Raw genomic sequence first — 15,440 nt, forward strand, 5'->3', positions numbered from 1 at the left:
ATGGAACTGATAACAGAAACGGAACAGCTAGACTAACTTGCTCAGATCCTTCTCCACATTTTAATTTTCTTAAAAAAAAAAACAAAACAACCCGCAACCCTTCCCCTCCCCAAACCATCAAAGAATGCCATGTCATACCTACGACATATGTCGCCCACCATCTGGACAGCCTCTTTTTGCTACAGTCTGTTCCCCAGGCCCCATCGCTTCAGATGCTCACCTTGGCAAACTCTTACTGAGAATAACAGCATCTAAAACTTTCCTGGTATCACATTCATATAAACAAGTTTGCAAATGTCAGGAAGAATGTCATGGGTCCTTCAAAATAATGTTAACATATTAAATGTTCCAGAGAATTGCTTTTTTCTTCTAAACAAAAAATGGAGAGCCAACATGCACATGTTTTGCTAAATTTTAAAAAAGTAGAAAGATTACAATAAATCTGTCAATACTGTAAACAAGTCACTGATTCGAATTCATCTTGGATTCTGACTCTGTCCTCCAATTTGCTTTCAGTCAAACATTATTTCCAATTTACCACATTTCTCCCTTGCTACGTGGCTAGAAACTGAATTTGATACTTGGATTCTGGGATTGATTTCAGCAACGGTTTACAGGAACTGACCTAGCCTGCTTATAATTATTCTGGGAGATTCCAATTTCCTACATGCAATAAAAATAATTTTCAGCACAGATACTGCTCCCCCATCATAGAGCTTCAGAGTTGTGAGGGATTCAATTGTTTTTCTCCCCCACAGTGACGTGCTTCCAGCAATTCCAGACACATCTGTTTTCGCAAATGAAGTGACGCTAAGTGATACTCCACAGAAACAAATGGAAACCTATCTTTCCATCTTTTTATTAGCAGAGCCATCATCCACTTCCTTTAATTGCCTTATTCATTTTCTCTGCTCGTTCCATCTTTGCTGAATCTGTTTACTCAATTCTGCCACTTTACTAAAACCTGTCACTTGCAATAATTTTGCATTTGCTATACTCATCCAAGAAAACCTGCTTTCTTTAAAAAAAAAAAAAAGCAAACTACTGTCTACCCCTGAAGATGTTGTGTGAATTTTGGTTGCTCAACAGCATTCTGGGATAACACTATGAGAGCAAACGCTTTCCTGTTTGTTAAGACTTGGATCATTTTTGTCTGAAATAAGAACAAAGCGGTTCTGACTGAGTTTCTAAAGAAACAGATCTCTTGGTGGCAGTTAGTGAGTTGCAATAGCTCGGATGTGTTCCCCTATGTAAACTCTCTCTGGAAACAGAGACCAACCAGCAAAAGCTGAGGTCAGTTTATAAGTTTTAGTTTAACTTACATTCTTCATAGACACCGTAATAATTATCCAAAGCTATTCCTTCACAAGCTGTGGGGTGTTAGCCATTGGGCAACAACACCCCGAATTAACAGACAGGCATCGCCCCTGTCACCAACAACTGAAAACCAGTGGGAAAGAGGAACACCGGGAGTCACAAATCACATATGCATACAAACCTGTGAGTAAGAAAAATGTAGGGGATAACATTTAGGAACGAAGAAGTCTTGCAAGCAAGCAAGAAGAAGAAAAAGATTCTCCAAGCTCCAAAAATTACACAGTTCATTTTATAAGTAATATCGTTAAGTTTGTAAATGTTAATGTCAATGAGCTAAGCATAGGTTTTAGACACCCAACATCACATCTGAAGGAATACAGAAGAGCACACAGGACCATTTGTGGCTACTGTTTTATAACAATGGGTCAGCAGACTAGGGGATGACACATGCACTTATGCGAGTTTGGACTTTGGGAAGCTAGCATATGAACTTGGGCATCCCACTCAAGATCAGTCATCTTCCAGAATGCTTCCAGCGGGGGTCCACACAGCCATCACAATCCTTGCTGCTGCAGATTAAGAATAAAGTTCCTGGCCCAGATTCTTATCCAGACTTGCACCACACATGTGACCTTAGCTTAGTAGCTTGCCATTTTTGACTTATTTAACAACTGGTGTTTATGAATCCTGGTCACCTTTAAAGTTCCTCTGAAAATGGTATTTTGCTTCTAATTGTGCCGCTATAACGATAGCTAGCCAGTTTTTAAATACTGGGGATACAGTGGCAACCTGTAGACCTGCCCTTAAATATGTAGATGATGCCATGTAACGACCGTCCCTGAGACTAAATGGGAACAGGTCACACAATCGTGTACTAAAGATTGAATGCCTTCTGTTTTTGAGAGAGAAAAAAAAGATCCATTTCTGCGAACACAGACAGTCTCGTAGAGGTCACGGGGCTTTTATCTGCCACAGGCAAACATAGCATTAACAACAACAACAAAAACACGCATAAAGGAAAATCATCCACTTTAAAAGAAAAAGGCTCTGAACTGTGGTACGTTCCCTCTGGGATACTACTACATTATCACATATGCAATTGACTTATTATCTAATTGTAGTGGAAATGAAACTTGATAAATATACCCGAGTTTCTCTTATTCGACCATTCATATAGATTAGAAAAGAATGAGAAAAAAAATCATACGCAAGAAAAGACAGTGTCTTTTGTTAGGGGAGGGGTAGGCCTGATATAAGAATTACACTAAAGTAGCAACTTGAAAATTAAATTGCTATGGACTTGTTGCCCCTGAATTGTAGGTTAAAATGGTTAAATGGTAAATTTGTGAATTGTATCAGGCTTCTAAAATTAGATTTTCAAAATGAAATTGGTCTGTTCAGGATGGATATAATATGGAATATTAATATAGGCAGAAAAAAAATCTGTGTGAAAAACAAGCAGCCCTTATCCCAATGTGCTGTGAACTTGACCTGCATGTAGATGGGCTTTTCATGTTTAAAATGGTCGACAGCAACAATTTCAGGTGGCTCAACCCATATATTCATAAAGAAAACGTGGCTGAAGAATCACTATTATTTAGGGACTGCAATTGAGTGCAAAAGCCGTGAGAAAGAACCTTAGCGTGATAGATTTTTTTTTAATCCTGAGCCCGTGTAGTTATAAAACATGTTTTTGTACATTTTATGACAGTTTTTATCTTGAAGTGAAGAGATCAATTACAGCGGAGCCAGACACCGTTAACCTAACAGTGGCTGAGCTGTTTCTACGGGGCATAAAACTTGACCTCAGGCATAGCGTTTCGTTTCTGCCATTTTCTTGGTGCAATAACGTCAATTTCTCCAAAGTCGGAATCTCAAAACTGTGACTTGGTCTGAGACTTCCTTAAAGGTTGGAACCCTTGGACAGTTTTCTTCCTCTAAATCTTTAAGTCACAATTAGCAAAAGACCTCTTCCTTCCTGTCAGTGCTAGCGGACAAAGCTGATGTCAAGCTCTGACTATAAATGATTATTACATGTCATAGTCTGATACATGGAAAGAACAATCATGTTAGAATAAGAAACTTACAGCATATTTAAATCACTCCGGCATTATTGGAATCAAAGTATATTTAGCATGCATGTCTCTCCAGTTCCTCCTTAGCATCAGCACAGAACAACGCATCCCCTAATCCCTGAATGTAGCATGCAGAACACAGGACCTAAGTTGTGATTAATCGTTTTAGTAAAAACCAAAAAGAGAGAGACAGTTTTCCTACTCCAGCAGCCCAAGGTGAAAAACTACAGACATTTTTCTATGAAATACCATGTTACATAGGAAAACTTGCAACAGAAATACAAGAGAGACTACACTATTAATTTAACATTAGCCCCCAAGAGAAAGACAAAACCCACCCTTTACAAAACCACACCACCGGGTATTGTTTTAGAGCTGTTTTTACAAGAGATAAAACCTGGATAACCCCCTTTAAGCACCCTCAGTGAAAAGCTTTAAAACAGGCTATTGTCAGAGCGCTGGGTACCTTTTCTCTCTTGGCTTTGTTCAGTATTTTCCTCGGCTGCAGTTTCCATGGCTGGCTTCATACCATCCACCAAAAATGCTTTTCCCTGCTTCCCCCCAACACACACTTTTCCCCCTCCTCTTCCTTTTCTTTTGGACTCCCCTCCGTCTCTCTTCTTTACACCCGTCTGATTGAGAGGCTCTGTTCTTCACTACAGTAGATTACAGCGCCATCCAAGATGCAAAAGTCTTGTCAGCGTCAATTTCGCTCTGCCTACTGGTCCATAAAGACAGCTGCCAAGGAGCAGGCGACCATACGTCACCGAGGATCCCAGTTATAAAACAGCCACTCTGTGCCCCCACTCCCAGTGTACCCCGGGAAGGTCCTGCTCCCCCACCAAGCTCTTCCTCCTTGCTCTCTCCCTCTTAAGATCTCTCCCTCTCTTTCTCTCTCTCTCCTCCCTTCTTTCTTCTTGCCAACTGCAGCCCAATGAATACTAATTAATTCTCCCAGGAAATAATAGACTTGTGACATCAGAGGAAAGGATGTGGAGGAGAAAGAAAAGAGCCCCCTCCCACCACGTGACTTGGTCAGGCCACACTATATGTTATCTCTCAGGAGAACGCCTGTTTTCCTATCCTATGCCTTCCTTTTCTGGGGCATCGTTTTTTTTTTTTTTTTTCATCCTATTTATCCGCAAGCCCTGGCAAAGAATCTTCAAAAGATGTGTCCTTAGTCTATTTTTTTAAAACAAAAAAAACTTATGTTTCACAAATCACTAGATGGGCTGATTTAAAAAAAAAATACTAAAGACAAGAGAATAAAAGTCTGCAAGAGGGAAGAAATTCCAAACAGATTTAAAATGGCAACAGAGCAATTCAGTATTAAAACTGACTTCTTTATATTAATAGGCGAGAAATTTTAGCTTAAACCCAATTTCTAAAAAGGGACCCATGCTTATTTAACATTCAGTATATCGAAAGTGTGTCTAGCTGATATTTTGGTGGTTTCTAAGATGAAATTCAAAAGTTTTTTTAAATACATCTGCATGGCATTTTATTCATTAGAACTCTTCAGTCGAAATCTTAAGAGGGTACTTTTTAAGAGCACTCTAAACATTTGACTTCACGGCTATTGTATCGACAGGGATTCCAGTGCTTCTGATGGTTGGTTTCACAAGCCCTTCTGCACAAGCAATGTTCTTAACTCACAGTAAGAATTGAAATTTTTATTTTGATTACAAGTTTCCAAACATTACCAGTTTCAAAGACATTTTACAATTGCATTTAGTGCACTCACCTTCATTATCCCGACTGGAAAAATGCTCTTAAACTAAAGTCACCTACAAAGATAACTATTGATGACCACGGAGTACGGGAATCCTGGACCCCCCACAGTCTGCTTGACACCACTTGCGAGTAAACATTAAAGGCTCAACAGGTAAAAGTGCCTGCTGCCAGCCTGACCATCACTTGGGCTCCCCATGGTAGAAGGAGAGGATTAGTGCAAGTTGTCCTATAACCTCCAGATGCACGTATTTGTGTGTGTGTGCACGCACACACGGATACATACGTGCACACATACACACACACACACACACAAACACACACACACACAAAATTTTTTTAAAAAGAAAAACTGGAAACCACCTCTCCTAAAAACAGTCTGAGTTTTCTGGGCTTTTTCACAGTACCTCAAAACAATGTGGGAAGATCCAAATCAAAATCCTGTAGCAGCCGGATCTTTGAAAGCTTTGGTTTTAGATAATCTCTCACGCCCTTTTAGATTCAACATTTCTGCTGTGCTGAACAAGAAAAGACTTTGAAAACCAGTTTGGCCGGCTTCGACACTTTCTTTTAATTTTCCATCTCACTTTCCACTTTAGCCATTGTCCCTGAAGATCACGCCCACACGCACCTACTCAGCTATTCCCCCGAAATATGGCTTCAGCCAATTATATTGTCTCCATGTGAAGGGATTGGAAATGTACCACACAAAACTTCAGCCTCTGGAAAGGGGGGGGGTACCTCCATGGGAGAATTTACAGTGTGTACTAACGGGACAATTTAAAACATGTTGTGTAAGAACAACTTAGGTGTATTCAGACAGAAAGATACAGCATACAAAAGTTTTCCTTGTGGGTCCGTAGGATTGCTCTTGTTACCAGGTATTACCTGAGCTTGGTCCCCAGGACACACATGATTGGAGAAGAGAACTGACTTCCACAGTTATCTTCCTACTTTTGCATACATATCATGACACGTGTGTGCACATATAGTGAAATCAATGGATGTAATTGAAAATTAAAAGTATAATTGTGAGTAACAATTTGGTGGATCTTTTATAAAGTGCCTAACAAAGTCGTTTAATTTTAGAACTATCAAAACTAATTGCTTTGGCTCTTCCTTCAGACTAATAGCTTTTTATGTAAGAGACAGGGTCTGGCTAAGGGGAGGCACCTACCACTGAACCTCCTTAGGAACATTATTTTAATATTAATACAAGTGAAAAGGAAAAATATGACAGGCATTTTAAATTTAAGGACAGCCGTTGTTCTACAATAACGCGACAAATCAAAACCATTGAGCAAAATGTCTATTTCTATAGGTAAATAAGCAATTCATGATTTTACCTTATTTACAATTTTACTTTTGTTAGGACCATGATTTATGACAGCGCTTCTGGAAATCCCCATTGCACCAGCTCACAAGCAGCTTCAAAAAACCTCGCAGATCTTTATGCTAAAACATATGATACAGAAAGAATAGAAAGAAGCAACAGAGATCCTGTCAAGAAGAAAAATATAGAACTCATGTTTAAAATATTTTTTGAGGTTTGCATCCATATTTCTTTTGACAGAAAAGCTGAATATATAGAACGAACGGGATATGAAATGGCGGCCTGAGCTGAAAGATCTCTTTGAGCCCTGTGAACAACAGAGATGCTCCTAAAACTTGAGACCAGCATGGGCTGCCATTGCGGTGAACTCTGCCCTCCGCTCATGCTCACGCACACGTGCACACACACACATACACACACATGCACGCATGCAAGCACACACACACGCACACACTCAAGTACACACAGACACGTCTACACAACACGCATGCATGCAAGCATACACACACACGTATACACACACACGCACGCATGCAAGCACACACACATGCACACACACATGAAAGCACACACAGACACGCCTACACACACACGCATGCACGCATGCAAGCATATTCACACACACATACACACACACACAAATCAAGAGTGCTGGTACATTAGTTCAGTGAGTAAGAGCATTCACTGCCAGCCCTGACAACCTGAGTTGGATTCTTCGGACCCACATGGTGAAAGGAGAGAAAGTTGTACTTTGACCTCTGACCTCTCTGTGTGTGCTTTGGCACACGTGACCTTTGGTTGTTAAAAAAAAATCATTGGATTTCTTATTTTTCATGAAATGTGAGTTTTGGAAAATGCCTTTTGAGTTCATTACTTATTATTATTTCCCTATATCTATCTGCTGAACTTCACAGGAAAGCTGAAAGTACAGATCAGATAAGATGATGTTTCTGGACACTCGTGAGAAATTGTGAAGCTAGGGACTGGAGAGATGCCTCAGTAGTTAAGAGCACTAGCTATTCTCCCAGAGGACCTGAGTTGAGCTGACATGGCAGCTCATGACCATCTGTAACTCCAGTTCCAGGGGATCTGGCCCCTTCTTCTGACCTCTGGGGGTACTAGGAATGCATGAGGCACACAGACATGCATGCAGGCAAGACATCCACATATATGACATGAAGTAAAATGACTTTAAAATTGTGAAGTCTGAGTTGAAGACATAGCTCAGTGATAGAGTTCTCGTCTGGTATACGCGAGGCCCTGACTTCAATTATCAATACCACACACACACACACACACACACACACACACACACACACACACACACAATGACGAATCTTTGTAAGGGTGAGCCATCACCCATCGTAGTTCTCTTTAATGGTAGAGGTTGTTCCCAAGTAGACCCTTGGCTAATGTCCACAATGCTGAGAGTAAGAGGAGTTTTTCCCTTCCTTTCCAGCCTCATCGGCTGTTCACTTAGTATCAGGCGTAGCCTCCTTAGAAGATTCAGGAGCTGCCCAAACAGCAATTGTTGAGTTTGGCAACAGTCAGCTCGTCTGTCCCAAAGACAACAACAGCGACAACGGAACTTCACAGAACCACATGTTCAAACAGAGGGTAAGAATAAGTTTGGGATGCACAGCCTAGGGCGCGACGTGGTGACACCAGGTGCAGCATGGGCAGTTACCACATTCCCAGTTGAGGAATGGGCTCCCCACAGGGGGCGCTGTGGCATTCCGAAGTAGGATGGGTGACCTCTATCTCAAAGTCGATTTCAGTGTTGTGGCTTCCTTCCTCTCTCTCATATCAAGGCTGCTCACAGCTAAGCCTCACTTAGCATGGGGTCATTCTCTCCTGGGGTGATGTCTTCGACATAATGGATGGTCCCTGACCTCCACGCATTAGATGTGTGTTTCTGAGGGAGGAAAGTCACTCCCAGCCAGAAATCACTGCCTTCAATCTAGTTTTCTGTGGCTACTTTAACATTATTAGCCAATGGTTCTAAAGGCTGGCTGTACCCTGGAGTCACCTGGGAGGGTTTAACAATAGACCCCACCCCCAGATGTTGAGGCTGGTTAGTCAGCTTGTGTGGTGGCATCAGATCTTTAAAAATCTCACCCAGGGTATTCAAACGTGCAGCAGGCATATAGGGGTTGGGACACAGTAAACTACTTTTGAAAGAGTACAGAGAGGGGAATTTGAAGTACATATAGGAGACCAGAGTCAGGGCAACTATGACCAACAGGGAAACGATTAAGGTTCAGTCCCCAGCTAGGACAGAAAGGACCAACTGACGATTAAGGTTCAGTCCCCAGCTAGGACAGAAAGGACCAACTGAGCATCAAGACAAGAGATGGGGAAGTCAGTGTGGGAACAGGGAACACAAGGAGATAGGGGATATACTGATTTTCTAAGGCTGATATGACAACGGTGCATAAACTGGATAGCTCTAAACAATAGAAATGATTCTGTCACGGTTCTGGAAGGTAAAAGTGCAAAGCCGAGGTGAGGAAAGGGCTGTATTTGCTCTGAAGGGACCATGAGACAGATTCTTTTTCACCTCTGCCAGCTTCTAACAGGTGTCAGTCAGACCTTCCTTCTTTCCTGGGCTTCATACTACGCTCCAACCTCCACCATGTCACCACACGCTGCTCTCTCTGTGTGTCTTATAAGGATACCAATCACATTGGACTGAGGTCTACCCCAGTCAACTATGGCGACATCCCCTCTTCATTATACCTACAGAGACTATTTCCCAATAATGGTACCTTCACAGGTGCTGGGCGCTTAAGCCTTTAGTATATTGGCACCTGGGAGATAATGTAAGACTCACCTCCCACCAGGTGAGAGAGACTGAGAAAGACAATCACGTTTGGAAGCCATGTGAGCGATGCCTGTAAAGCTGCTCTGTCTAGGCAGGATTTGGAAATGAAGACTTGGGTGCTAGCAGCAGGGAGTGGGTGCGATGCCAAAGCAGAAGGCGCAGAGAAGAACACCATGCAAGTGCCACCTAAATTCAGGGGGGCCTCGGGAGGAGCACTCTCAAAGGAGGCCAAGGATATTGGAGAAGAGCCAGGACAGGGGCCTGTCGCAGGGGGAGAGAATTTTGAGAAGCGGGGGACGTAGCACAGTCAAAGCAGTCAGACAGGGAGGATGTGGCAAAGACCACTGAAACGGAAAATTCCAATTTCCTTGCCAGTGGCATCACAGAGACTAGAATGGAAACCAGTTTTTAGAAGGATCACGGGAGGACTGAGAAGTGAGGAAGAGAGGGAACGTGTGGGCCATCTTACTAAAGACATGCACTCCGAGAAGGTAGGGGAGAGATGGAGCAGATAAAGGAAAAAAAAACGTGGCCAAGAGCAAGTCCACCAAATGGTGGATCTGCAAAAGCAGCTGGGATGGGAAGAGATTAAGATGTAAGTGGAGGTGGATAAGGGACAATGAATCAAGAGCACCAGCTATAGGGGCAAGCTGGGACAGCTCTCCTTCTAAGATGGAAGCAAGGACAGAGGAAACAGGAAAATGGATGTCTATCCAATTCCAAGACTCAAAGCACTCAAAAAAGGTGGCCGTGACTGGCAGGTTATTGGTGCAGCCTGTCCTGTAGGGAGAAGCGTACATCCATTACCTGGTAGCATCCATGCCACAGTCTTAGGAGGGACAACCAGTCCCAATAGGTGACATAGTGGGAGGCTGATGGTCTTGGCCTGAGTCTGGGTGACCTGTGGATATTAACAGACCTTAAATTTTCAGAATATCAGAGGCTCCTGGAGGGAGGGAGGAAGAGAGAGAGAGAGAGAGAGAGAGAGAGAGAGAGAGAGAGAGAGAGAGAGAGAGAATATACCCTCACTATGTCAGTATAGTGGGGAGTGGATCCTGGCAAGACAGTCACATCTAATTAAAACTGAAAAAAAAATGAGAGCCAGATGATGGTTTTTTGTTAGGGTTTTTTTTTTTTTTGAGAAGGGGTTTCTTATATCCAAAGCTGCCCTTAAACTTGCTATACAGCCAAAGATAACCTCGAACTCCTGATATTGCCTCCACCTCCTGAGTACTGGGATTGAGGTGTGCACTACCACACCAGGTTTCCATTGAGCACAGGGCTTTGCGTACGCTAGGCAAACACTCAAGCAACTGAGATACATTCATAGACCCTGTTTTTATTTCTTGGAAAATGTTTTTTCATTTATTTTGAAAAAGGTATGCGTGCTTTGTCTATGTGTACATGCACCACAGGCGTGCCTCCAGAGGTCAGAGGAGGGCATCGCATCCCCTAGAACTGGAACTACAAATGGTTGTGAGCTTCGGTGTGAGTTCAGGGAACTGAACCCAGCTCTTCTACAAGAGCGGTGAAGTGCTGGGAACTGCTGAGCCACCTCTTTAGCCGCTCTTTCTAATGGTTTTGATACAGGACAAATTCTACTGGCCACACAGGGCGTACATCAAGAGACAGAGAGCTGATCGAATGAGGAGGTGCTTCTTGGTTCACTATCACATTCCACAGGGATTTGGGATTCTCTCATTGAGAGTGGTACACCACCAAGCTCTTCCTGAAGGCTCCTGATTAACAAACACATCAATGTCACATGTACCAGACTGGTATGAACAAGGGGCAGACCTTCCAAGTCCCCTTGTTAGGTCTCAACTGCAGCTCTTGGAATTCCAGTTTGACTCTGGTTATATCACCAGAGATCCCAGAGGGTACAGTATTCTACCATGAGTGGGCTGCTTAACTTTATAACTGGGGGACTCATCTGTCAAAACTCCACCCCAGCTAGCCGGTCCAGTTCCATGAGGGCACAGGCCCAAGGACTTCTCCTTTCAGCAGCTTCCTGGGTGACCTCCCTTTCTGCAATTTCAGCAGTTGCCTTAACCCTTCCATCTCTCTCTCTCAGTGCTAAGAGCCAGCTCTGTCCACTAGATGACAGCCATTCACATTTATCTGCTTTCCACTTGGGGTAGAAATGATCATTGTCGAGTAACCCAACATTCAGTAGGGTGACCCCAAGGAAGGCCACCTAAGGCTGCTATGTCTCTGGATTTTTGGCTAGCTTCATCAAAGAGAGACAATTTGAAGTTAAAACACAAGACGTTTGGATGGCAAACTATCACACAGGTTGATTTGTTAAGGGATATTCACGGCGGGGTAAGAATAAAGACTCCTTATGAACCACACATTTCCCCCCCAAATCAAGTCAACGGCAGGGTTAATGAGTTTCTGTCAGTTGGCTTCTAGGGAGAGGCACTTTCTCAGACAGGCACGGGGACACCCAACCACCACATTCCTCTTGGAGTGGCAGACCCATCCAGGCCCATTCACTACGGTTCTCATGTCAACCTCATCCGGGAGACAGAAAGCATCAGACTGTTATATTTGGCACCAGGGACACCTGGCCAAATGAGGTCTCCGGCTACATGTGGAACCCAGAGTGGCTGGGCTCAACACTGTCTCTATAGAACCCCACAGCTGCCCACCTATGAGACGTATGACCCAGCTCTGGACTCAAGGACAAAGACTGCAGGTGTCCTCTGTGCCAGCATTGTGGAGGGAAGTTGACCCGTGTTCATTCTTTCTTTCGTTAGTTCTTTTTGCCTGTAGGACAATATTGAAAGCAGGGCTTGCCATCTTCCTTGGACAGAGACACCAAGAGCAGAGGGAACCAAAGGGACTTGGGCTAAGGCCAGAGTTTGAGCAGAGCCTTGGCTCTCAGATGCTAATGCTGGGAATTCAGGAATCTGGCAGTTAGAATTGAAAGGCACAAAACTAAACAAGGGCCCTTGCACAAAGGTGTTCAACATCATGAACTATTTAACTTGAAGAGTTCAGGTGATTTTCTTGAAACAGCTCTCTTGGGTAGGAAATGTAGCACCATTAATAGAGTACTTACTTAGCACAGATGAAGCCATGAAGCCCCAGCACCTCATAAAATAGCCAGGGTAGCACACACCTATAGCCCTAGCACTTGGGAGGTAGAGGCAGAAAGATCACAAGTTCAATGTCATCCTTACCTACAGACTGGAGTACTTGAGATACTGTCTCAAACAAACAGAAAAACAAACACAAAAGAAATACTGAAAAGAAAAAAACAAGAAAGCCCTTTTATACTAGTTTCTCCCCCAAACGTTGTATTCTAGAGCACTCTACCTTCCTCTCTGCTTCTGTAGAATTCAGCCCTGGGTACCTCACTGACAGAATGACGATCTCACAGCCACATCCTTGCCCACCATGCCCAGCTCGGTGATGTCACCCGACCTTGCCTGAGCCTTGACTTCCATCAGCTATGGGAAGAACTCATGCAGGAGCATCCTCCACTGGGCTATTGTTAACCTAGCACGATGCTGCAAAGCCTCACCATGCCTCCTACTTGGTACTGACAAAATGCTATTTCTATTTTGGAAGGTTTTCATGCTCCCACTACTGTCATACAGTCCCATGGCAGAGTGGTGCAGAGGAAGGACTAGTGGGTGATCGCATATCCTACTAGATCTTTCCTTGTCCTTGAGGGCCCCCCACATACTTTATAGTTTAGGGTTGTTTTCTGAGGCTTTCACTCTAGCCTGGGCTGAAACGGAACTCCTGGCAATCCTTCTGCCTCTGCCTTCTGGGTGCTGAGATTACAGGCTTGAGCCACTATGCTCGGCTTCACCTCTGGGCCCTTGTAGAAATCAGATTTCTACAGACACTTCCGTCCTCAGTCCTTCCCAGCCCTCGGCCACTCTTTGATCTTGTCCTAACCACCCCCATAACCATTCCCAGGGAGGCCTACCTGAAGAGGATGCCCAAGGACAGAATACCTCATACATAAGTGGGGATGATATGAAAAAAGCCACGAGATTAAAAGAAAGCATGCCTCTAAGAGTATTTTTCCTCTTTAACAGATAGATGGAATTTGCTTCTGGAAGCTGGGGGTGGGGACACTTGTTAACACCTGCAGATCTACAATAAAATTAGATTTGCCTCTAGTTCCAATTTTTTTTCAAACGCAATTGGATTTCTTCATGTCAGAAATCACAAAAACAGAGCTAGCTTCGTGGGTATGCATCATGTATCCTATCCCTATCTCAAAAAGAACCTTTGATATCAAGGACTTGAAATCCTTTCTTTAGAGACAGGGTCTTATGTATTCTACTCTGGTATGCTGGGATTGCAGGCATGCACAATCACACATAATTCATGCAATGTTGGGGACCAAACCTATGTCCTTGTACATGCCACGCAGTCTACCAATTAAGCTACCATTTCCAGCCGCTTCCTCTGTACTTTGAACAAACAGACCACATTTTCAGTTTGCACTGAGCTCTGAAAATTCTGTAGCTAGCCCTACCTGTGGAGGCCTAACCCAGTAAGCTGTCAACACGCAGATTTATAACAATAGAATCAGGCAGATGGCTGATGTCTGTGTTGACTTCAAAGCATTTGGCAAAATCCCGGCAAATGTTTGGGGGAGGGTAGCTTGCTGTTGGCAGCATCACTAAGTTATAAACTCCAGTGAAAAAAGAATAGGCGACGGTTCATTCAAAGTGGCTACGAGATGGTAGCTGTCAATTCAGAGTAAGGTGTTTAGCTCTCCATCACTCATCTCTGTATTTGGTTTATGCTATGGATGTGGAAAAATCACCTCCAGCCTCGAGAGGGCAGGGTAGAAACCTTCATTTTACCACCTGTTCATGTGAAGTAAAGACACGGGAATCAATTTAGAATTTCTTCACAGAAAACTGTGAGAACTTTGCACGATTCTTCTGATCTCATTTTAAACACACGTGATGTACAAAGAATCCTCACACAATTGGGCGGTGGTAGAGCACACCTTTAATCCTGGCACTCGGAAGGCAGGGGCAGGCAAATCTTGGTGAGTTCGAGACCAGCCTGGTCTACAGAACTAGTTTCAGGACGGCCAGGGCTGTTACACCAGAGAAACCCTGTCTCAAAACAAAACAAAACCCAATCAAACCAAACCAAACAGAACAAAACAACAACAAAAATCCAAAACAGGAACAAAAATTTAAGAGCAGGTAAGCTTCTTCTCTCCTTCCCCAGCCTGTAGTCAGGACAAGGCAAAACTAGAGAGTTCAGTTTTCTTGACTACAGTCCAATGCTCTTGTTTTTATCTGACACATAGTTACCAAGCATTCTCTTGGAGTAAGGCACAAGTACCAAATCTACGACGTCTATGCTTGGTAAAGAGAATTCTTCCCCAAATACACATTCTTTGCAAAACCCAGGTTTAATACATTTCTACAAAATACTTTTCAAAAATCAAACCCTGTTGGGCCAAAGCAGAGCACTGTGAAAAAGACAGCATAAATCTTTGGAGATCAATACTCCATGATCTTTGTTTTGTCATTTTCAAGACAGTGTCTTACTGGATAGTCCTGGCTGTCCTGGAACTCACTATGTAGACCAGGCTGGCTTCAAACTCACAGAGATCTGACTTCCTTTGCCTACTGAATACTGGGATTAAGGGCGTGCACCACTACAGCTGGCCAATTTATTTTTAAAATAAAACTCTGGTAAACCACGTCGTAGGATTAAGTGAATGAATGCAAGCTACAGGCTTTCTAGGAGACCCAGGAACCCTCCACGAGAGGTAGTTGTTATGGTGCATAGGTGACTAGAACTGGGTGTGAAATGTTTTTTCACGAAGGCAGTGAGCTGTAGGACCGAGCTTGTCAACCCGCCTCCGCCAGAACATAATGGATGGATAATGGTCACCTGGTCCACCTACTCTCAGGGTACAAACTTGGATTATGGACAAATCTCAGCTCCCAGCTGAGAGCCCACTTATATTTTCCGCCCACTCATGGAAACCAAAGCCAAGTACAAGGCAGAGGCAGTGGGCTATGAGCAGAAAGAATGCACACAGTTAAGAAAAGGTCGCTAGGCACATTTGTGTGCCTTTCTGTAGAGCAAATGGTTAGAAAGGCAAATAGCTTTACTGAAGCACACAGGGCTAGCCTGCTTCTAGCTGAGAATGGCTGCT

General features: G+C 43.4%; 1 protein-coding gene across 5 annotated transcripts in view; it reads right to left on the reverse strand.

Moving 5' to 3' along the window:
- The window catches only part of Gpm6b (glycoprotein M6B), a 153,965-nt gene that overhangs the window by 40,299 nt on the left and 98,226 nt on the right, over window positions 1–15,440 (reverse strand). Inside the window, exon 1 of one of the 5 annotated variants that reach the window (XM_005358736.2) lies at window positions 3,859–4,270. The exons of 1 other annotated variant lie outside the window; for it this stretch is intronic. In XM_005358736.2, coding sequence (XP_005358793.1) covers window positions 3,859–3,919 — 61 coding nt within the window. In that variant the 5' untranslated portion in view covers window positions 3,920–4,270. Of the gene's footprint in view, window positions 1–3,858; window positions 4,271–15,440 lie in introns of those variants that run through there. 3 more of the 5 variants (XM_005358737.2, XM_005358739.2, XM_005358740.2) reach the window with 3 other exon arrangements.

The sequence above is a fragment of the Microtus ochrogaster genome, chromosome X, assembly GCF_000317375.1.
Source record: "Microtus ochrogaster isolate Prairie Vole_2 chromosome X, MicOch1.0, whole genome shotgun sequence".
Classification (NCBI taxonomy): domain Eukaryota; kingdom Metazoa; phylum Chordata; class Mammalia; order Rodentia; family Cricetidae; genus Microtus; species Microtus ochrogaster.